Source organism: Camelus dromedarius, chromosome 1 (genome assembly GCF_036321535.1).
Source record: "Camelus dromedarius isolate mCamDro1 chromosome 1, mCamDro1.pat, whole genome shotgun sequence".
NCBI lineage: Eukaryota > Metazoa > Chordata > Mammalia > Artiodactyla > Camelidae > Camelus > Camelus dromedarius.
Window position 1 is genome coordinate 10,320,149 of NC_087436.1, and position 23,148 is coordinate 10,343,296.

Consider the following 23,148-nt stretch of genomic DNA (forward strand, 5'->3'; position numbering starts at 1 on the left):
GGTTTTCTGGTGAAATGCAAAACATACTGTTGCTGGCTGAAGGTAATGATTCTTCCCCTTAGATTAAGTACAAGCCAAATTCTGCTAATTTTACATCTTCAGGAAACTATTTGTGCTCTGTGTGTGTTATAAAGCATCAGCAAACACTCATGTCAAAAGCAGCTTGTCAAAGGAAAAGTGAGTGGTGAAAAATTAAGGCTGGCGTGTTCACACTGAAGGTATTTTGACACAGATTGTTTTAAACCTATAAAGCTTCTCTGTAGCTTTTAGATCAGTATTAACATAGCCAAGGCACACAAATTCTATTAGAATAAGAAGGAAAAAAAGAGTCACAAGTCTGTCTTATATGTCCTTAAATTAGAAATATGAACTAATAAAAATACTCGAAGTCGGAATGACCAGAAAACTCAAAATATAATTGCAGTTGAATACTGTAGGGTAAAAAGATTCAGAGGTAAAGACTGGAGAAAAAATGTAGGGCTTACTAACAATTCAACAAGTGTTTTATCCTGTCCTCAAATATTTCATATTCACCACAGCAATCAAGTCAGGATACAACCCTGCAAAAATAATAATGTTCCGTTTCATCCCTATTTACCAAAAAATAAAAGTCTCAAGAATCTTGATGAGTTCTAAATCCATCTCTGTATTTCTAAACCAGGTTAACACTTGTACAATTAAAGAGAATGTATCCTGTTACCCAAGTTCTGGGGCAAAAGCCCTAAAAACTATTTTGTGTACCTTTCTGCTGATGACCCATGCTTTCCAGCTCCTGTGTCTTGGCCTTTGACGCCCCTAAACATACTTCTCTTACATTTGATTAAGTCGTACCTGTTGTCTAAGTCCCTGTTTATACACAATTCTTCTCCAGTGCTGCCTGCCACCAAACGGAAGTGACCGCGCTCTGAAGTCCCACAGTTCCCTGTCTGAACTTTTTTGGCTGGTGCACCGGGGCTTCCCATGACTCTGCCCAGGTTCAGTGATTTTCTAGAAACTTCACAGGACTGAACACACAGTCATATTCGTGCCTCTGATTTATTACAGTGAAAGGACACAAAGCAAAGTCAGCAAAGGGAAAAGGCACACGCAGTGATGCCCAGAGGGACCTGGGAGGAGAGCTCCATACTTCCACAGGCTCACTCCCGGGGCAGTCATACAGGAGGCACTTAATTCCTGTGGCCGAGGGTGGTGACAACAGAGGAGGCGGGCTGTCTACCAGGGAAGCTCCTTAGAGACCCAATGCCTGGACTTTTTACCGAGGGCTGATCACGTGGGTCCTCACTGTCTAGCACGTGGCCAAACTCCAGACTCGCATAAGGACGGCAGGCGTCTGGGATCAACCGTGCTCTCTGCACAGTTTAGGCAACACGAGCCATTCCTACCAGTTCGGGTCGGGGGACCCCATTCCTGAAATCCCAGCCAAGGGCCAGCCCTGCCAGCAGGCCTTTCTAGAGGTGAGGGGTGCAGGCCTGCTTGCTGTCTTATCTTTTCTGCACAGGGAGTGGTACAGTTCTACTTAAATTATAATTTGCGTATGTCTTAAATTGCACGTCACATGTCTATGTCATGACTTCTCTATAAGCTCACTGAGGAGGTGGACGGGATGTTTCCGTCACTCCGTCATTCCCAGCAGAGAATAAGGTTCCTGATGGAGACATCCCCCAAATACTGATGACAAGGAAGTCTGCTCCAGGAACCGCAGGACCCGGGCAGGAAGGCAGACGCAGCCATGCGGAGCGTGGCTCTGCCACACTGTCCGGATGGAGCCCTCTCTACCATCTGTGAGTTTCCTTTGTCAAGGGATCAGGGATGGCACAGACTTGACAAAAGTGAAGGGAGACACCCATGATGCGTAACGCTGCTCCTGACCTGGGAGCATTTTTATTGTTAAACATACGTGCACTTTTTAATGAAACAAGAATGTGCAGTATTTTTTTTTCCAAAAAAATGATGTCAGGTCACAAACATTTTACTTAATCCTAAATTTTACTTTGTCCTGTCCAATCTGTTATTTATTCTTATTCTACTCAGAAATCAATGCATATGCTATAACCAGTGTCTCACATTCATTTGCTCACAAAAACATTACTGAGTACTTACTGTGCCATCACCAAGACATCAATATTAAAATCCCTACAATAAGAGCAGTGCTGTGCTGAGTACCCCTCCAAGAGATAAATACTGTTATACACTCTGCTTTTACAAATATAGTTACAAAGGAAGTTACGTAACGCTCCGAGGCAGTTACTCTGAAATCCATGCTCTTAATCTGGTATCTTGATTATCACACCCTTGAGAAGTTCAGTCTTTTTTTTACATAAAAATGACTCTGACAAAATTAGAGAAAAAAAATCTTGTTCCGCTTTAATGTTTTTGCCACCACTTTAAAAATCAAAGGACTCAAATATTGCTAGAATTTTCCATCCCATACTTGGTAAGTTATGTGGTCTTAATGAAAAGTTATCACTTAGTAATTCGTTAGAAAGTAGTGAGGGCTTAACATTGGATTTAGCGTTTGTGACTGTCATTCTGAACGTAAATAAAAGCACCATTATATTGGCTTGATTAAAAGAAACTTAAGCACACTGAAATCTTTTCATCCCTACAGGTGTGTGATGGTTGAGTTTTTGCTCTTGTACAATTAGAGGAACTAGAGCAGAGCATTTCTTTTCTCTCTGAATATAATGCACTTTTATCATTCATGTCTCCCGCACAAGGCTGCAAGTAAGACGTGTCAGAGCCTGGAAGAAGACCTCATAGGAGGGAAACTACACTTCTGACTTTTTTAATTTCTTAAAGAATAAATAAAAAGGTAAACATTATAAATGAGCTGCAGTATGTCAAAGTCAAACCACGGTTTGGAAAGGCAGACACAGTTTTGTCGCTGGATCACAAAGCAATACTTAGCATGACAAAAGAGCTGTCAGTACTGCTTACAGGGTTTCTAGGTCAACATTCACATTCACATTCAGAAAGATGACCATGTTGTGCAGTTGCAGGCGAGGCTCTTCATGATGTGACGAAGATGATCGACATTTGAAAGGTGTTGTTTTAATTGACAACTACTTAAGAAAACCATCAAGTGACTGATATCATCACCTCAGGTCAGAGAGGAGGCGAGTGTGTCTCAGGGAGGTTGAGTGAGTGTCTCAGGACACGTACACAGGAAGTGACAGCGGCCACTTAAACTCTCAGATCCTCTCGCTCCAGGGTAAGTGCTTTAACCACAGGGCCACCTGGGCTCTCCAAGGTTAGGAAGGTGCCCGGATTGGAATGTCCTTAGAAATGTGCACTTTCAAGGGTTGAGATACCAAGCTCTGTGGTCCTGTGCGTCTGTGCACACCCTGCTTTTGTTCTGGGCCAGCTTATGGAGCATGTTTATACAGTGGCTGGCAGCGCAACACGGAGATACGGTCTCTCTATAGGCCAACGGACAGGCGTGCTCGCTGTCTATTAAAAATAATAGATTTGCTCCCCAGTACCTCCTCTAAAAATAAACAAATAAACCGAATTACCCCCCTTCAACAAAAAAATTAAATTAAATTAAATAAAAAAAAAGTTTCCTAAGCATAGGGTTCCACCTCTACCTCCAACCCAGTACGTTCACAAGTGCCATCTGACCATCTTGTATTTTCTCATAAGAACTGGCCTCAGGCAACCAGCTTAATAAAATGTTAATACTCTGGTTACTCCTATTTTTAAATGAGTAATAAAGTCCTTTGTTTCTCAAAACAAAACAGAACCTTCCCTAAGTTGGAAGTGGGTCTGTGTTCTGTAGTGCCTATAGTTTGTGTCAGTGTTTGGGGGGCCCTCCTGAAGGAAAGAAATATAAAATTACAGACAAAAAATTGAGTTCAGGGCTGTGGAAGGGTGCTGGCCAGTGAGGGGCCCTGAGATGGAAGTTCTCTTTGTGGTAAATTCATCTTTGTCAGAATTACATTTTTGGAAGTCATAATTTTCCAATTTCACAAATGGCTCTAAATGACTTTTCGCTCCCCAAGCACCAAGTCTATATATTGCCTGCTACCTCATTTTTAGAAAAGAGCTCTTAAATTTTGTTTTCCAGGCAAAATAAAAATCTAGATGATCTCTCCCCTGCTACAATCTTTTCAACATTCTGGTGTCTTGCTTGGATTTACAGACAGTCTAGGGAGTATTTTGATTTTTGCATCCATTAACTCAATAAGGCAAATACGACCAAATTAACATCTTAAATTAAATTGCTTTCTAAAACCTGTCCTGGTTAAATTCCAGCACAGTTGAGCCCAAACTCCTGGAATAACTGAATTCATGGGAGTTACATCATGAATGTTGATGCAGTTTCAACTTGGCTATGCCACAGCGCAGCTCTCTGAGGCTTGACGTGAGAGAAAAAACATACTTTGACACTTTGAAAGTAGCAAATAATCTTTTGCATACTGCGCTGAAGAGGAAAAATAGCTTAACTCACTTTGTTGTGCAAAATCATGTTCTTCTACAACAGTAAAATCTTAGGATAGTTAAAAACATTAACAAGTCATATTTGTGTATTGCTCACAGACAAGAATTACAGGTTAAATGCTATAAAATATTGACCTGAACTCATAAAATATGTAAATGAATAAACAGTTAGGAAAAAATGAATGTAGTTCACTTACTTTTGAAATATTACTTGATCGACTTGCAGATCGCCCTGGGGATTTGTCATTCTGAAAAATAAATAAAATTAGAGACACTGATTAAAAATGTAGCCATCATCTTTCCTGCTGAAAAAAGAAAACACAGAACAGGCCAACATGGAGAACTTCTCTGTGCTGTTCTGAGAGATAAACATAAAAATTGCTTATTATAAAATGTGGTATTTCTCTTACCAAATTTTAAATCTCTAGTACATATCAGTGTCCTTTTGAAAATGTTTCAATTAGTATCAGGGTTTATATCAGTCTCAGAGTATTTATATCCAGGAAATGCTTATTTCTCTAGAAAAACATATGTAGTTCCTTTGAAATAGGATTAGCAATGAAAATATAGTTCATTATCCCCACTTTTGCTTTTGCTACTAGAAAATTCTAAAACAGTACAATTCTGGTTCTCAGTGTCAGTAAATATTGCATACCAGATACATGGCCCACAGCATCTAACTTGTGTTCTTCTAAAATACATTTTCTTGGTGTTTTATTTTCAGAATTAAGAAAAATTAAAGATACTTTAAACATTTCAGACTTTGAATTGTTTAAATTGAAAATATTTTTAAAATTATTTTAAATTTTAAAACTTAAAAATAAGTTTAAAAAAATTATACCTCAGTTCTTGCCTCTTACGGAATTTCCAGTTTAGGAGAAAAGAGGCCTAAAGAGGTTTTGAATCGATACTTTTTAAGAAAATCATACAATTTTAAAGTAGAAAGGGTCCTTAAAGAGTGGCACCCCGTTGTTCAAAGCCCAGGAGGCTTCTGTTTCTTGCGACCACAGAGCTCTGCCCAAGCCAGGGCCAGCCCATCAGTTTCTGCTGAGACCACTCTGCCGATTATCTGCTGGTGGATAATTGACCAACAAGCAGAATAAGCAGACACTATGCATTTTACATGGATCAAGAGATCACAGCACACCTTTCCTCCATAGAGAAAATGCTGTTGGGAGAGCCTGTTCTGAAAACCAAAAGTTTGTGAAATATCTAAACTAACACTTTAGGATTCTTTTTTTAAAAAAATGTTCTGAGCATCTGAACTCAACCCCGCAGTGCACCTGAGCAGACAGCTACAGTGCATCTTGAGAGAGGTCATTTCTGAGAACAAAGTTGTTATAACAACCTGTGGGTCTGAAATTGCCCGGTGACGACTGCTCAAGACAGTTTCAGAAAGTCAGTGATGACAGGATATGGCACAAATGTTATTATGGAAACACAGCAACTGCGTTCCCTGCAAACTCTCGCTGTGTCTCGCATGGGCTTGCAGCCTTCCCGCCTTCCCAGCAACATTTTTTCTTTTTCTTTTTCTTTTACATGCAACATCTCATACAACCTCCGATGTCACTGCGGAGGAGGTTATTACAGACCCAGATGAGTCACAACTGTACGATTAGTTACACCTCGTAACAGCCCTGTGATCTCCAGCTGGAGATTAATGTCTGTGCTACCCGAAGACATTTTTCCTTGATTAGCTTCCTCCGGTGATGGAGAGAGGTACTTTCCTACTGACATCTCAACTCCTTTTCTATAGACAAGAAAACAAAACCCATCCATCTTTCCTTCGCAGTGAAATTCAGGATTGTGACACACTGTTGGCTGGATCAGAGGTCAGTAATATAAACAGGCTTTGGAGGGGGTTTTGTTGTCCTGCTCGTTTTATGAATGTTTTCTATATTTATATGATCTTTGAGAACACGATTAAAGAACTAGAAATGAAAGGTGTTTCAGCAAGAACCAAGAAGTACTATACACATTAAATTTGGCATCATGTTACTTGATTTTTTCAGACCAAATGGGACTTCGTAGTGTTTTCAGATAGGAACAAGGACAGGTCCCTTCACAGTTGTGAATGGGTTCAGCATGGGGTTCTCATAAGCAGACAATTCCCATACACTTCGCCAGTATCCCCCAATCTAATGGTGGGGGCAGGGGACCCTCTGCTTGATTATTTCGAATTTCAAGATGTATTTCACCTTGATATCCTTTGGTTCTCTTTTCTCCTAATACAAGGTTGGGCATGGAAAGAAAGAAACAAGCTTGGGCAAAGGCTAGCTTTTTGTCATGACCCAGTTTGCCATCACTTCTATTCCAGTAAACACACGGGAAGGGAGAGGTCACACTGTCACTGTGCCGGTGGTGACGCAGCGTGGGACTTCAACTAGACCTGGGCTAGGGCACTAGGTCTAGCAGGCATATGTTGGAGATCCCAGGACTCCAACTTCCTCACCGTGAAATGGGCAGATCATATCTTGGGGATTGCTGTAAGGATCAAATATGTAAGTTATAAATGAAAACATTTTATGGATTACAAGGTCATAATATTTCCATCAGGAAGGGAAAACACCCAAAGAATCCCCTCAAAAATCATGATAATCCTCCTAGGTTAGTAAACCCATAATTTTTAACACAAACATCTTAGTTTCTCTGTCCTGCAATTCCACTTCTGTTGTGGATTAGATTCGGGCATATAACATTTAAGAATGAAAAATCAAACTTCTCTCTACCAAAGGGGGTTAAGGAAGTTTGGTCTGTTTTGCTTTGGAAGCAAAGCACCAGAAGCACTTTCTCTCCTGGAAAACTTCCAAAGCAATCTGCCCAATTTGCTACTAATTAATCGGGTGGTTTGTCTTATCACTATTGCAATGACATAGTGTTCTTTGGAGATTAGTCAAATATGGTGGTCATACCTCATTCTGATCAGTTTAAATTCTTAACCTTAGATTAAATAGAAGCTGCCTTGGAATCTAACACAACCTGCTGGTACCTAAATTATAATTACCTTGTAGGTCACTAGAAGTTGAAACCAACAAGAGTTCCATATAAGTCTAAACAAAAATTATGAGATCATCAAGGAATAATGCTGAGCTACTTTGGAAGATCAATCTCAGCAGGTTATTCACGGTATGCAGAGGGAAAGACTTCTAGTTTCATTAAGTGTTTTTAGCGATATTGAGCATATTTTCATATGCCTATTGGCCATTTGTATGTCTTCATTGGAGAATTGCTTGTTTAGGTCTTCTGCCCATTTTTGGATTGGGTTGTTTGTTTTTTTCTCATTGAGTTGTTTTAAATCTTTTCAAAAAGTTTCTAATTTTTGGTTTGATATGAATGTATCTGGTATTGTTAGTTTCATCGTGAGATGATTATTAATACAATAGTAATTGTTTTTCAAATTTGACCTTTCTAAACATGGCTGGATTTTTACTACCAGTGGGGAAAAAAATGATGACCAGATGAGGAAATCATTACTAAATTATTTTAACATGTTTAATGTTATTATCTAAGGAAAGTGACATAGTTCCTTTAAAAGGGAATGCCCTGTGTCAAAGAAGGCATGATACAGTGGGCATATGTTTATCCAGAGAGGAATAAACTGTATATTATATCATTGGTCAGAAGAGGGCAGTATAGAAGTTTGAAGGAGTATTTTGTTATTTTTTAAGTAAACAAAAGGAAAAAACAAACTATTTCTGACTGCAGAAATCAGAATAAGACAATCTCACACAGACCACTGATATGATGCTATTCTGTAGTTTTCTTTCCCCCCCTTTCCCCCCACCTCCTCATCCTTTCAGGCTAAAATCAAGATATCTGAAAGAAGGAAAAAAAGAGACAATTTTGAGGGTCATTTAAAAAATTCTAAGTAAATCATGAAATTGTTTCTGCTAGAACAATTAAAGAATTAAAGCTTGGAAGAGAAAAAAAGTCTTTGAAAGCAACGTAGCTGATAAACAAAAAATAAACAACACAGAGACACTGAATAATGCAATAAAACTTGATTAATAGATATACTAAAAATCTCATGTCCTTTAAATAAAAAAAGACGTTTTAAAATGCCTATGAGGCATTTAAAATTTATTTGGCTTCAAATAATACTTGAACAAAAATCTTCAGGTAGAGATTTTATAGGGTACTTCTTTTCATTTTGGGTCAATAAAATCAGAAATAAAATTTTGCAAAATTACTAATAAATTTTGATCACTTGAAAACTAACTAACATGTATTAAGATAATCCTTGCTCCAAAGAAATGAAATCTCTGAAAAATTATAGCCAGAAACTCTGGAAAATGTTATATGAAGACCTATGTAACACAACAAAACCTATATCCAGATAAGAATTTCTGACTAAAAGCCTTCATTATTAAAAAACACAGTAACAAGACAAAACAAAAGGATGCAGTAAAAAGAAAATAATAAAATATGAACACTAAAACTCATTAAATGGATATAAACAAGAAGGACAAAGAATATTTCTTATAGCAGATTTTTGAAAATAATTACAAAATAGATGAATTTCCTGTAAGAATTGTTAAAGAGAGCAGAAACATATAGGAAATGAGAAAGGATATATAACCAGAGATAAAGAAGAAGTTAGAAAAATTATAAAAGACCGCTGTATGTAATGGTATTACTACAAATTTGAAAACCTAGAGGAAATGGGTCACATTCTAGCACAATAAAAGTTGTCAGAATTTATTCAAGAAGAGGAAATAAATCGATGATAATGTCAATGAATAGATTATTAACAAAGAAGAGACTGGATAAACAAATAAAAGTCTATATGCCCTGTAAAGTGCATGATGGTTTCACAACTAAGTTGTATCTTACTTTAAAAGAATACATAATTTTAATTTTATTTACACTATTCTTGACTATAGAAACAGAAACTTCCTTAATTCATATTATTAATCCTGCATAAATGTAACTTCAATGTGTTAAGACAGTACTCAGAAAGAAATAAAAAAGGAAAATAAATTATGCTCTGGTCATTTGGGACTACAGACGCAAAAATTCTTTTAAAATATTATTATATCTAATAGTAGCATGTATATTTGATACACCGGCGGTGTACCAAAAGTAAGTACCCAAGGAATAAAATAGATAGGATTTAGTTCTGATATCCCCTTATCAGGAAATCTATCAATAATTCATTAGACCAATATATTGAAAGAGAAAAACATTATGATCTTATAGTCAAGTGCCGAAGAGATGTTTGACAAACTTTGCCAATCTTACTATAATGTAAGTCCTGAGTGAAACAAAAGTTGAAGAAAAACTCGTAAAGTGATAAAGACAATATCCTAGGAAACAGCACCAAATATCACTCTAGATACTGTGAATACTACATACTGTGTTAATTAAATACTAGAATTGTGTTAATTGAAGAAGTTCTGTTAGGGATGCTTGCTCTTACAATTATTATTCAACTTGTCTGAGAGTTTGTAACAAAAGTAAGAAGAAAATGAAACATTTGGTAGAAAAAATTATTGGAAAAGAAACAACCGATTTTATCTTATTGATGATATGGTCCTATAGAAATTCTAACTGTTTCTAGTTATAAAAGAAAGCTGTAATTAACAAGACTTTAGTAGATACAAGAAACTTATTCCATGGCAATGTCTGATAAATTTCCTAAAATCCATTCTCTTTTCTTCTGTATTAAGAAAACAGTGACTGGGTACACCTCTTGCCAGTCACGTGACATGTCCCTGTCTTCCTTCCAGCTACAGGCTGCCTACGACTAAATTTCCTCCAGCGAGATGTGCAGAGGGCTAACAATTGTCAGCTCCCTGCTTGTCTCCTAAATCTAAACTTTCCTCCACACTCCTTTTCTACTGCTCTGTGCTAGGAAGATGACTATCAGAGCAAGCCAGGAAGTCACATATTAAAGAGTGGAGCTGAATTCTCCTGAGTCCCTGAATGACCACACGGTGAAAAGCCTGCTGCCAGTTTGGAAGAGACACGTTAAACCATCATGAGAGAAGTAAACTTGTATTTCCTTGGAGCCGTCACATTTTTGGATTTATTTTTATAACAGTTTAGCCTATCCAAATGGAAATACTGCAAAATCCAGAAATAGGGATAAGAATTTCACATATAGCAAAATGGGTATTCAAGTCAATATTGAAAGGAGAGTGGATATAATAAATGCTTCTGGACACCTGGCTTCCATGAGGAAGAAAAAGTCAAACCGGTATGGAATGACATCTACAGTCAGACTCCAGAGAGAACAAAGTCTTAAATGTGAAAGATAAAAACATCTTCGAAATAAGCCTAAACTATAAACGCAGTCTTGGGGTGAGGAAGATCAGTATAACTAATACAGAAACCAGAAGCAGTAAGTCATATTTGGTTAAATTACTTTGGAAAACACACAAAAAATGAAAGTGAATAAACAAACAATAGAGTTTTAAAAAGTACAGGACAAAATACTGATGAGGTCCAATTTCTATAATAGTCAAAGAGGTTTTGTCTATTCACACACAAAAAAAAGGTAACAGGAAGAAATCTAATAGAAAAAAAATTAAGCAAAAGCTAGGAAGAGAAATGCACAAAAAAGGAACTACAGATTCTTAATTAGCATATGACAAGATACTTAAAATCGCAAGCAGTCAGGAAAACGCAAATTAAACTAACAAGACCTTGCTTTATACCCACTATGATGGAAAAACTGAAAAGAGCGATAGCCTCTATTGCTGACGCGGATGAGGAAAAAGAGTTCTCTCAAAAATTGCTAAGAGGAATGTGCATTTTTGCTGTATTATTTGGAAAAAACCTGGGGACATCTGTTGGAATGTAAGATATCATTTTACGCAGTAATCTCCCTCCTGGGAATCTGTCCCAGAGAAATAAAAGCACAGGTCCATAAGGATACGAGAATAAGGACACAATACAGCTCTGTCCTTAAATGACAAAAAAAAAAAAAATTGGCAATAAAGATGTGCCAGTTAAATTAATGTCTGGAACCTTTTACGCCATACTTCTAAATTCTATTCTGGAGCTGGGACCCTGCAAAGTCACCTGGCTCCCTCCGAAGCTCCCCGGGAAGTGCTCCACAGGGAACCTGGAAGCCTGGAAAAAGAAAGCGGGACTTGCTCTGTCCGATTTGCTTGCTGTTGGCTCCTTATCTGCATCTAGCAAGTGAGCCTCACCCAGAAGGGCTTCTTCCCCTCGGCAGCTGCAGTTCGGCCCTGCAGCAACAGCTGCTAAACATGAAGCCTTTCTCCCACTCACAGTCACTGACTCACTTTTAGACACTAGCCTCAGCCAGCTGGCTCCCTCCTCAGAATGAGTCTCAGTTCTGGGGGGCCCCTCTTCCATGCTTTTAATAATTCCAATTTTTTTTCCTTGTTCACTCAGACATGGGGGGATGAATGCTTCCTGCAATCCCAATTTGAAGTATCTTGCTGTTCTTTTTTTTTTTTTTTTTTTTTTTTTTTGCCTTTTCTGTTACCTAGTTACTGATCTTTTACATCCAGGCAATGAATCCGTCTATTAAATTCTTCATGATAAAATAGTCTGGTTTCACTCTCTTGACTAAACCTGACTAACAGCGTATGTTCATCAAGAGAGAAATGATTAAGTAAGTTGCAGCAGAGTTAGAAGCAGACTCACAGAGACATAGAACAAACTAATGGTTAACAGTGAGGAGTGGTTGGGGGAGGGGCAAGATATGGCTGGGGGATTTTAAAAATGAGGTTAGTACAAGATCATATGAAATTACGTGTGTCAAACTTTTGAAAATTATAAAGCACTGTAGAATTTTTAAAATCTTTCATTCAATAAAAAAAATAAGTAAGCCATGGGGATGTGATATACAGCATAAAGAATGCTGTCAATAACACTGGGATAACTTTGTACAAGGACTGATTGTGGGGACCATTTCATAAGGTATGCAAATGTCAACTCACTATGTGGCACACCTGAACCAAACATAATATGCTGTGTGAACTATATTTCAATTGAAAAAAAAAACAGAAAAAAAAGTTTTAGTAGAGGCACACCTTGGAGTAAATAGTATGCAGTTATGAAGAATGAATTGGCTCTCAGACATTTGACCTAAAGGGATTTCCATTAGAGGAGACCGAGTGTGAAACGTAAAATGGCAAGTGGTACGGTGACTGTTTGTACGACATCTCAGGGCCGATCCTCTGCGTCTGTGTGCACACACTTGTGCATAGACATGTGTCAGTACCTGGCTGCGTGAGTGTGGAAGAAGTCACAGAAGAATACGTACAGTATGTTAACATGTGTTTATGGGGGGGTGGGTGGCAGGGCAGAGGGAGAGCCCCGTAGAAGAGGAAAAGAGAGGAGAGAGGAGATAAGAGGGGAAAAGTACTTAAAGAGCAAAAGAGCGTGTTGGAAAACAGTTCATGGAAAGTCACACATGGATGTGATGTGTGTACAGAAATTACAAATCTCATATGAAGCCAGGTCATTATCTAACGGGAAGCGGTAATTTACACGATACGCTATTAAGGTACAAAACAGAGAACAATGTGTAGAGGGTTATTTCATTCCTTTAAAAACGGGTCTATAGATCCTCTTTATATATTTACATAAAAATGTAAAATACAGAGGTATTTGTGACTGAGCAACAACACGTCTATTCAGCTCTGGGTATTAACACACCAGTCTATTCACCATGGTTGCCCTCAGTCTCTGTGTGGTGGGACCTGGGGAAGCAGACAGTCCCGAGGGGAGATTCCAGCTTTTTCTTTAAACATCTTTGTATGGTTTAGTTATACTTGTTTCTTGTAGTCTTTTTCTTTCTTTTTGTAAAATACAGAATTCAAAAAATTAAAGAAACCAAAATTGGCAAAGTGGCAAAGTTAAGTCTTCCTCATCAAAGATTATAGATCTCATGTGTGGGTGTGTGATCAAAAAGACCTGTAAGAAACGTTTGATGCTTATAGTGCCCAAGACAGTACAGCACCTGGAACATACAGGCCATGAGTTCGTCCCTGATTCAAGTCCAATTGCTGGAAAAAAATGACAGGATTTGCGGCTCCAACACTGGAATTGGAATTGCAGCTTGACTACCAACCACGTGACCGTAAGAAAATCATGTCTACACTGGCCACAGTTCGCTGAATTTGCAAAGTGGTCATAGGATGCATGAATCGTTACCTTCCAGAACAGCTGTAGAAGCAAAGATAATAAACTTTGCAAAAGTATCTTCCAAGCTGTAAGGCACTGTATAAATATAAACCAGGACTATTAGGATTATTCTGCTTGGATTTGCTAGAGTTTGAGAAAGATCAGGAAAAAGAACATTTCGTTTAAGAGGGTCACATTTAGTATTAAATACTGCATTATTTAGAATTCTCTGAACACTCTTCGTTTTCTTAAAAACAAACATATCACTCACAAACACAAAATTTAGTGGGAAAACTTGCTCATCTTGCTACTTATGATAATGAATAAAACCTTTATTTTTATTCAAATAACCCAAACAATTGTATTGGCTAGGAAATAAAGACTATAAAAACCGTGCGATGGAAAACTCCCCTCCCTCCGTCCCTACAAAAGTCGTGCACAAACATGCCTTAATGTATACACTCCCGAAAGAAAGACTGTTCCCTAATGAAGGACTGGCATTCTGGGCAAGTCAGTCCTCAAGATTCCTAGCATGAGAACAAAAGGAAAAAAAATTTTTTTTAAAGTTAGCATGCTCAAGTTCCAAGAATGTTTGAAACTGAATCTTATTTGGATGGAAAGAAAAAGTATACAGAAAAGTGATCACTGGCTGGGTTGCCAGAGCACCAGGGAAAAGACCATGAGGGTTTAGTTCACACATCTTTACAGGTAAGAAAAGACAGAGAATAAAGGGCCCAGAAGGGCTGCTAAAGGTGGGAGGTGATGGCTTCAGTTCAGGGGCTTTTGTGGAAAGGTGACTGCTGCTAAGTTGTTGGGTTTTTTGTTTTTGTTTTTGTTTTTACATTATATAGAGTCAGGTCCGCATAAGCTTTTGGTATGCGACAGTTGAACTCTTAATAAGTGTGAAATATTCGTTCTCACAATGCTGTATGACAAGGCTCACAGTAAAAACAGGATGCTCACCCACCTCTCCTGTTCCAAGAACATGCATGTAATTTACAAAACTTCTGGTAGTCTTTACTGACCCATATATAAAATTCCTTTGAGTCATGTGCTTTCTCTCACAATTATATTCTCACTCAATAGGGCAAAAGGAAAATCTACCATCAGTTTCCTTAAAATTTTTCTTTCTTCAAAAAATAACATAGACTCATTCCTTATTAATCGACGTTTTTTCCTATAAATGCTTAACATTTCACTGATTTTTCAGGCTTCTTTTCCATCTTGGAGTCTCAATGTTTCAGTAACAAAGCCTTCATACGTTCATTTGATTTGCAAATGTACTTGTGGGTGTGCTGGACAGCTCCCATGTATCCCCTGGGATCCACGCCCCACTCTCCACACAGCTCCACACCTGGGAGGCACACCGGCGTGAATCTCATCACAGACTCCTTGACTTTCTGTCTTCCGGCTTCTCTCCACCAAGACAGAGCCCAGGAGGAGATTCTCGCAGGAAGGGAGGATAATGAGATCAGAGTCATCATCATGTCCTTGAGACATACTGGAGGCTGGCTGTGTCCCTCAGGTGGAGTCAGGTGGCCCTGTCCCCAAAGCCCTCTCTGTCTCTGGTTCTGGAGAATGCTCCTTCTCCTCACCTTTTCAAGCCCATGGGTGGTAGCCACCCACTGCTGTTTCCAGCCAGGGTGGACTGAACTATCCCTTATATTATACTCTGCTCACACCTGCTGTAACAGACTATTAATTCTCCCCAAATTATACCATTTGGAAGTGCCATCTGTTTTTTTTCTAGACCCTGATAGGTAAAAGTCATCTTTTAAAAGTTATAAAAGTATAGCCTTATTGTTACTTATTATCATTAATTTTTTGCTATTTTGATCAAATAAACATTTTAGTACTCTGGAGGTATGGTCATATTTTATGACCACACTTTGCAGCTACTAGAAAATCTATCAAGTAGCTTTCAAGCCACTTTTGGTGTAAGAGTTACATTGTTTACTTCTATGGATTTAACTTAAGATCAGAGATGTGTTCATAAGACTGTAAGATTTAAATTTAAAATTTAAAATTTAAAATCTGCCTCATGGAGGGCTGTTTTTATTAGCATTTTTTATCTTCCACTCTATTAAAAGTACTTTACTAACCACCTATTTCTTAAGACATTGTCAGGGAAAATCCAGGCTAAGGTTTTTACTAAATTCTGGACTAGGATTAAGACACTTTATTTTATTTTTCTTTAATTGAAGTATAGCTGATTTACAATGTTGTGTTAGTTTCAGGTGTACAGCAAAGTGATTCAGTTATACATATACATACATATTTTCCAGATTCTTTTCCATTATAGGTTATTACAAGATATCAAATATAGTTCCCTATGCTATACAGTAGGTCCTTGTCATTTATCTATTTTATATATAGTAGTGTGTCTATGTTAATTCCAAACTCCTAATTTATCCCTGCCCCCTCTTTCCCCTCTGGTAACCATAGTTTGTTTTCTATGTCTATGAGTCTATTTTTGGTTTGTAAATAAGTTCATTTGTATCATTTTTTTAGATTCCACATATAAGCAATGTTGTATGATATTTGTCTTCCTCTGTCTGACTTACTTCACTTAATATGATGATTTCCACGTGCACCCACGTTGCTGCAAATGGCATTATTTTGTTCTTTTTTCATGGCTGAATACTATTCTGGTGTGTGTGTGTGTGTGTGTGTGTGTGTGTATATGTGTGTATATACACATTTTTATCCAGTCATCTGTTGATGGACATTTAGGCTGCTTCCAAGTCTTGGCTGTTGTAAATAGTGCCGCTATGAACACTGGGGTGCATGTGTTTGTTTTTGATGGACTAGGATTAACAAATTCTAAAATCTTCATGTCACACACACATACCCATGCGTACAAACACACACACACACTTTTAGGCAAATGCATATTCAGGCAAGTTTATGGTCTGTACAAAGGCTGGTGATTCTTCCTCCTGTCCTTGGGGAGGGAGTCTCTCTTGTATGCGATGTCACTCCTTCAAGCCTGCTTGTCCCATTTTCATGCCAGGCTTCTCCTATTCATGCCCCCACTCTACTATGTGACTCCTTCTCCCTCCTTCCTCCATCAGTAACATATAGAGAAATGTGATGAGATATATGCCATTTGCAGTAACATGGATGGACCTAGAGATGATCATACTGAGTGAAGTCAGACAGAGAAAGACAAAGATGGCATCACTTATATGTGGTACCCAAAAAAAGAATATAAATGAACTTATTTAGAAAACAGAAATAGACACATAGACATAGAAAACAAACCTATGGTTACTGGGGGGAAAGGAAGGGGAGGGATAAATAGACAGTTTGGGGTTTGCAGATACTAACTACTATGTATAAAATGGATAAATAACACGGACCTACTGTTTAGCACAGGTATTAAATTCCATACCTTGTAATAACCTATAATGATACAGAATATATATGCATATGTATATATGGCTGAATCACTGTGCTGTACACCTGAAGCTAATACATTATAAATCAACTATATGCCAGTAAAAATAAGTAAATAAATAAATAAATGAAAGATGATGACATTGTATCCTTGGGTACATACATGTTGGTTCTGTAAAACAGCTGAGGACACAGGAGATTTCCTGAGTTGGACAAATGGCACAATGACCTGGACGGGGACCAGAACATAGTGACAGAAAGGGAGACACTGCCCAGGTTTCAGGCCTTCCCATCACTGTCATTTATTTATGTCATTTTTGGCAATTCCTCATTATACGATAAGATCATATTGGCCCACCAGGGAGGCTGGAGTTACAAATCTTTTTTTTTTTTAACTTTTTTTTATTGATTTGTAATCATTTTACAATGTTGTGTTAAATTTGCAGTTACAAATCTTGAAGCAACCTTTCCTGGGCTCTTTTAGGAACGCAGCCTCAATGTCAACTGTAGTTTGCATGAATGTAAGTCCCAGGCACGCATGGAAAAGATCACAGGTAGATCGTTTCTAGATCATTACAGCAGCTTTAGGGTGGCCTTTCTCTCTGTCTTTCTCTTTCCCTCTGTGGCTGGAATAATCCCTTCTTCAGCTATTTAACAAACAACAGCAAAAATGGAACCTACACTTTAGGATTTCACACATTTCAGGATTCTTGTCCACTGTTATTAGAATAATTATTAGACAAAGGAGAGAGGGTTGGAAAGCAATTGACCACATAGGAGCCCATAGTGCAATCAAATTCAATTTTTCCACATCTGCACAGCCTCAGGCCCAGGAGGGAATGACCAGGAATACCCTGGAGAGTTATCATTTAATAGAATATTATTATTAACAAACAGTAAATTGGCCAGAATGGTTGGTTCAAATTCCCACCATGCCACTTACGGCGCCACCTTGGGCAAGTTACTGACCCACTAGCAACTTCTGCTGACGCACATGTAGACCGCTGACAATGACGCAGTCCTCCCAAGGTGGTTGTGCGAATAAAATCAGAGCAGGGGAAGAAAGTGTTCAGCATGGGACACTATGGGCTAAAGAAATGGTAGCTGAGTCAATCTTATACTTTATGTAAACTTTCAATGTTATTTATATACTGCCTGGATTTCATTACATAAGAGAAATCTGTTAGAAATAGAAGTAGTTCTGAATCCATTTCCTGAAAGTGTGGAGCAATTCATTTTAGAAATACGTTACGAAGCATCGCTTCATAAAATTAAGACTATTCCTTCCAGTCTCACCTATGGGTAGCGGTAGAGGCGTGAGGTCCTGACTCGTCCCCCAGGACAAGGGGAAGGATGCCCTCCTCGGGCTCTCTCCTGAGGACACTCACAACCACCAGCCTCCATGGGCCTCAGTCACGTCTAGGAAAGTCTTAAGTTGGAACACTGTCAAGGACAGCTAGGAGGACATGTGTGTTTACTGTAAGGACCTGGGAAGAAATGATGATGGCACCAAGTGAGACAGCAGATGGTATGCATACAATGAGATGGTCTTAATCATAAATAAGCACAAGAGTGAATCCGCAGTTAGATGTTCTTGGTTCAAATTCTAGATTAGTTCTCCTCTCACTTGTTAGAGCAGGCAGATAGCTAGATATGAGCAGAGAAAGGGGGACACAGGCCAAATACAGGGAACCCTACATTATGAAAACAACAGGGGTCCCTGGGCAGATAAAGAAAAGTAGGGACCTCTGGGCTGATAAGCGGTCACACATATTTGGGTGATGAGTGGCCTGGAGGCCCACAAAGAAAGGTGGGAAAAGGCAGGAATCGCCAGTGTCCAAATGCAACCTTTTGCTCATTATGTCTCCATTTCAATACAATTAGCCTTGTAAGTTAGAAGTATCCATCATGTAATGACACCATGACACTTCCAATCTGGACTAAATAAGGACAAAAATCCCTCCTCCCTTTGGGAAGGTGGAGCTGGGATAAAAAATCAGGGAACATGACCTCAGACTCTTCCCTCCCTAGTGAATATTCTGCCCATACATTTTTTACACCCTGTGCAACCAACTTGCCAAAGAAACTGAGAGCACCTGCTCACCTGAGTCTGCCTGCTCTCCCCTTGAGAGTGTACTGTATATCCCTTAATAAATCCCCACTTCACTTTCTTAACCTCCACCCCCCATCTCTGAATTCTTCCTGCGACGGGACAAGAACCTAGTCTCGGGCAACACACTGGCTGTGCGACCTTGGCCCAGTACTTGACTTTTCAGTGCTTCATGTTACTCTTTCACTTTTTTTTGATTAGAAGTTTTTAATGATTAGAAGTCTTATAAGCACTGGACTGGGTAGGATTTCTGGCAGATGTTTCAATAAAGAGTGATAGAAATGACTTGAGCCACTCAGCTTCTGTGAATAACCTGACTCTACCAGGCACGCAGAAGCTGTCCCAGATAAAGATACAATGTAATCAAAAATTTGCTTGCTCTGCAGACAGCACTTGTAAAGAAATCCCCTAGCTACGAGTTCTCTTACTTTCCTCAAACTTCTGTTATGTAAAAATTCTGAAGACTCATTGTGCATAAATAGCAATTACTAATAAAATTGATTTGGGGGTAACTTTATATATTATCCTATGACCATTTATTTGATAAAGTGTTTCTTAAGGAAGAGGATTATATTTCAATTACATTTTTATTCTCTTTAGATCCAACCCAATACCTGCCTGGAACATCACAGATACTTACTAAATGAAATAGAACTACTGATACTTCTCTGTATTTCAGAGAAATATCAGCATACATATTTTTGGGACTATTAGGCAGCGAGTATATTATGATGGTAATTTTTCTGATATTTCATTCATGAGTAATAAAATATGCCTTTATTTTCTTGCATTTATAATGGAAAAATTAAAGTCCATACCTGTTTTTAAAGTGTGGCTAAATTATAAAGTCACAAATACAAAGTAATTTAATATCGGATTGATTCTGAACATAGTATATTATATTTTGGACTCCACACACAATATTATCAACTCCTCCATGTGGTAATACCATCTGTGAAGGGTTGTAGCAATTCTGGATTAATCAGAAGTGATCATACTTTTGACCTAGGATGGTGAGCTGAAATTTTTAAAAGAGGTAGAAAGAACAGTGGCCTGATTCTGGCTAAAAAGTGCTACCCAGAATTCTGGTATTATAAGTTATATTGCATCTTCTTTAGCTGAGTGTCCCCCAGCAAAGGTATTAGCTTCTATATATTTGAGGGGTTTTTTAGGTTTATGAATTGTTTACATGATATCGGCTACCCAGATGTGGAAATCTGAGAGGGCTGAACTTTAATCTCAGTGGAAATCACTAAGATTCAAGACATGCACATATGTGCAAAAAGGGAACATCAATTAATGACTATTTATTAAAGACATTTGAATTTCTCATAATAGAGATAATCTCTAGGGATAAAATCTAATAAAATCAGGGCTGGCATAGCTGCTGAAAATTCTCTGCTTCAATATCAGAGATTCAAAAGACATTCAGACCTTTGACCACAAGCAGATTCAAAAAAAAAAAAAAAAAAAAAGAATGCACTTCCAGCCACACCCTATGGGATCAAATGAGGGGGACACTTCTAAGATCTCCACTTAACAAGAAGATTGTCCAGGAAACAATTTAGTGTCTTAAATTTTTAAGAAACATTAAAAAAAATGTAAAGTACAGAAATTTTAACCAGAATACAATAAGATAGATATAGACTGTCATCAAAATATTAGTGGTTCAAAATAAAACTATGTTAGTAAACTATTATTTATCACTAGGAAGATTCATTGGCCTATGTAACTAGTTGCCCTCTGAATGTCTTTGTGGAAGGACAAAATTGAACTTTTCTGAGGGTCCTTCACTTGGTGGCAAGTCCTAAGAAGCCTATACAAATTTGATACGTGTGACTGAATTTAAGTAAAAAAGAAAAAAAAAAAAGCATATACAATTATCCAGCTTTAGTCCTAATTTTTGATGCTAGCCAGAATTAAATTAAAATCTCCTTAAAATCAGGCAACCTGTAAAAGCCCTAAAAATCCATTATTTCTCTCTACATGTAAGCAGAATCTTAACTTAGAAGCATATATTTACGGTCGAGCATATTAAAGAACCATGAATATGTCCTATTGGCATGTGGAGCTCAAAGGATCCACTCACTGCTCCATTTGTTTCTGCAGGGATGTCGACCCGCGGGTCCCAGGGCACCTCCACGCCCCACATCAGTCCCCGGGAACCCGTGCGTGGATCACCCGTGGCAGCTGGCAGCCCCGGCGGGCAGCCACATGCGGTGGAGCACTACCGAAAAGCCAAAGGGTGCCCAGAACTGCCAAAGTCTTGAGTTGGTTGCTAAGAAGCAGCGCCAGGTCCAGAAACTACTAGAAATCTAGAAAGATTCTATCCCTACTTATTCTAAACGGGCAAATGAGCAAATCTTCTCACCGAGGTTAATGGCTTCTAAGAATACATTTCTCGATTTAATAAGACATGTTAATTTAGAATGTCTCTAGGAAAAAAAAAAATGTCCTGAGTGGTATTATAACATTGCAATTATTGATTTATTTGTCTTAGTGAAAAGTTTATATTTCAGATACTAAAAAAATTGGTGATAAAAATAGTGACATGAAAGAAGAAAATGTAAAGTATTATTAGAGAAAACTTAATAATGGGAATTTAAGTGGTAATAAATAATGCATTTTCCATTCAAGCAGTTTAGAAAATTAATTTCAAAATAAATCCTCCAGGGGCTCACGGTCTGTGGTTGTGAGACAGGATGGAACAGCATGTCAGGGCACAGACTCTCAAGTCAGAAATTCCAAAGCTGGAGTCCTGGCTCTATCATTTGCTGATTAGCTGTGCAATCTTGGGACATTTACCTAACTTCTCTGTGCCTGTTACTGTAATTGTAAAAGGTAAATAACAATGGTGCTTATCCTTAAGTACCTTCATTGTAAGAATTAAATGAGATATTTTATGTAAATATTTTAGCCTCTATCCAGTTACTGTTTTTCATTTTTATGAAACTATTATGTTTAGAATGACATTTTAATTTTATTTTTCATGGCTTCCAATGATCTTCTAACGATTGAAAAAAATTTTTAAATGACGATAAACCATAAGTGACCCCTTGTCTTTGACTTTTAAGGTATCACTGCATTTGATTGCCTAGAATCACACATTTCATCAAATCAACATTATAAGTAATGTTGGATGGACAAAAATGCTAGCAGAAGACATCAGAACATTACCAAAAGGCAGCTCTAAGAGGTATCTTTCAAACTTTCCATTTTTATGGATGAAATAGACATGGATAAGTGAAGTAATTTACTTGAGCCCCTAGTTAACTTGGGTCATCCCAGTTTCAGCCACAAATCCAGTGTTCATTCATCTGAACTTATTCAGTATTCATTATTTCATTCAATCAACAAACACTTGTTAACAGTGTCAGACATCCAGCTATATCCATCTGATGTTTGCTTATAATACAGCGAGTAAAATGCAAATGTTAGGGACATAAAATTATTAAAATTTATAACACATAAAACTTGTTGATGGTAAAGAATGTTCAATACGTGATTAGTGGGGTTATTGAGCTGAAATTCACAGAAATAGAAAATGATGAGAAGGGTTTTAAAGACACCGTCTTTAGTGCCTTTAGCATTATTTAGTTCTAAATAAGGACTATGTGCCACGTAACCTTCATATAGAAAACAGAGGATCACATAAACTAATAGCCCAGTTTACACTAGTTGGCATCATCTTTACCTAGAATGGCGATGGTGAAGGCTCTGTTTTGGACCTTCGCATGACTCTCCCTTATATTAACCTCCATCGGGTGAGCCATGGGAAATCCAGTCTAGTCGTTACCTCCCGCCTTACAGCCTGCTTGCTCGCATAAAATTACACAGCAGAACCAATATATGGTCACTGGTTTACTGCATAAATACATTGCTTCTCATTTCAAGTACAGACATTAGGAAAGATGATTGTTATTAAGGATTTGCACCCACATCAGCCTTGAAACCAGTCTTGTCACATCTCCCATTAGAGATACCGTGCCTTTTCAACAATTTCCTTACTTGTGTGACTGCTCTGTTTTCTTTCTTCTACATCCAAAAAGCATGGCTGGTACCGATTAGTTGTGGGTCAGTGAGTTCTCAGCACC

General features: G+C 38.1%; 1 protein-coding gene across 2 annotated transcripts in view; it reads right to left on the reverse strand.

Annotated features, from left to right (window-relative positions):
- MARCHF1 (membrane associated ring-CH-type finger 1) overlaps positions 1-23,148 on the reverse strand; it is a 436,459-nt gene that overhangs the window by 155,556 nt on the left and 257,755 nt on the right. For both annotated transcript variants that reach the window (XM_010986366.3, XM_064487462.1), the window contains exon 3: positions 4,638-4,688. In XM_010986366.3, the coding sequence (XP_010984668.1) occupies positions 4,638-4,688 (51 nt within the window). The remainder of the gene's footprint in view (positions 1-4,637; positions 4,689-23,148) is intronic.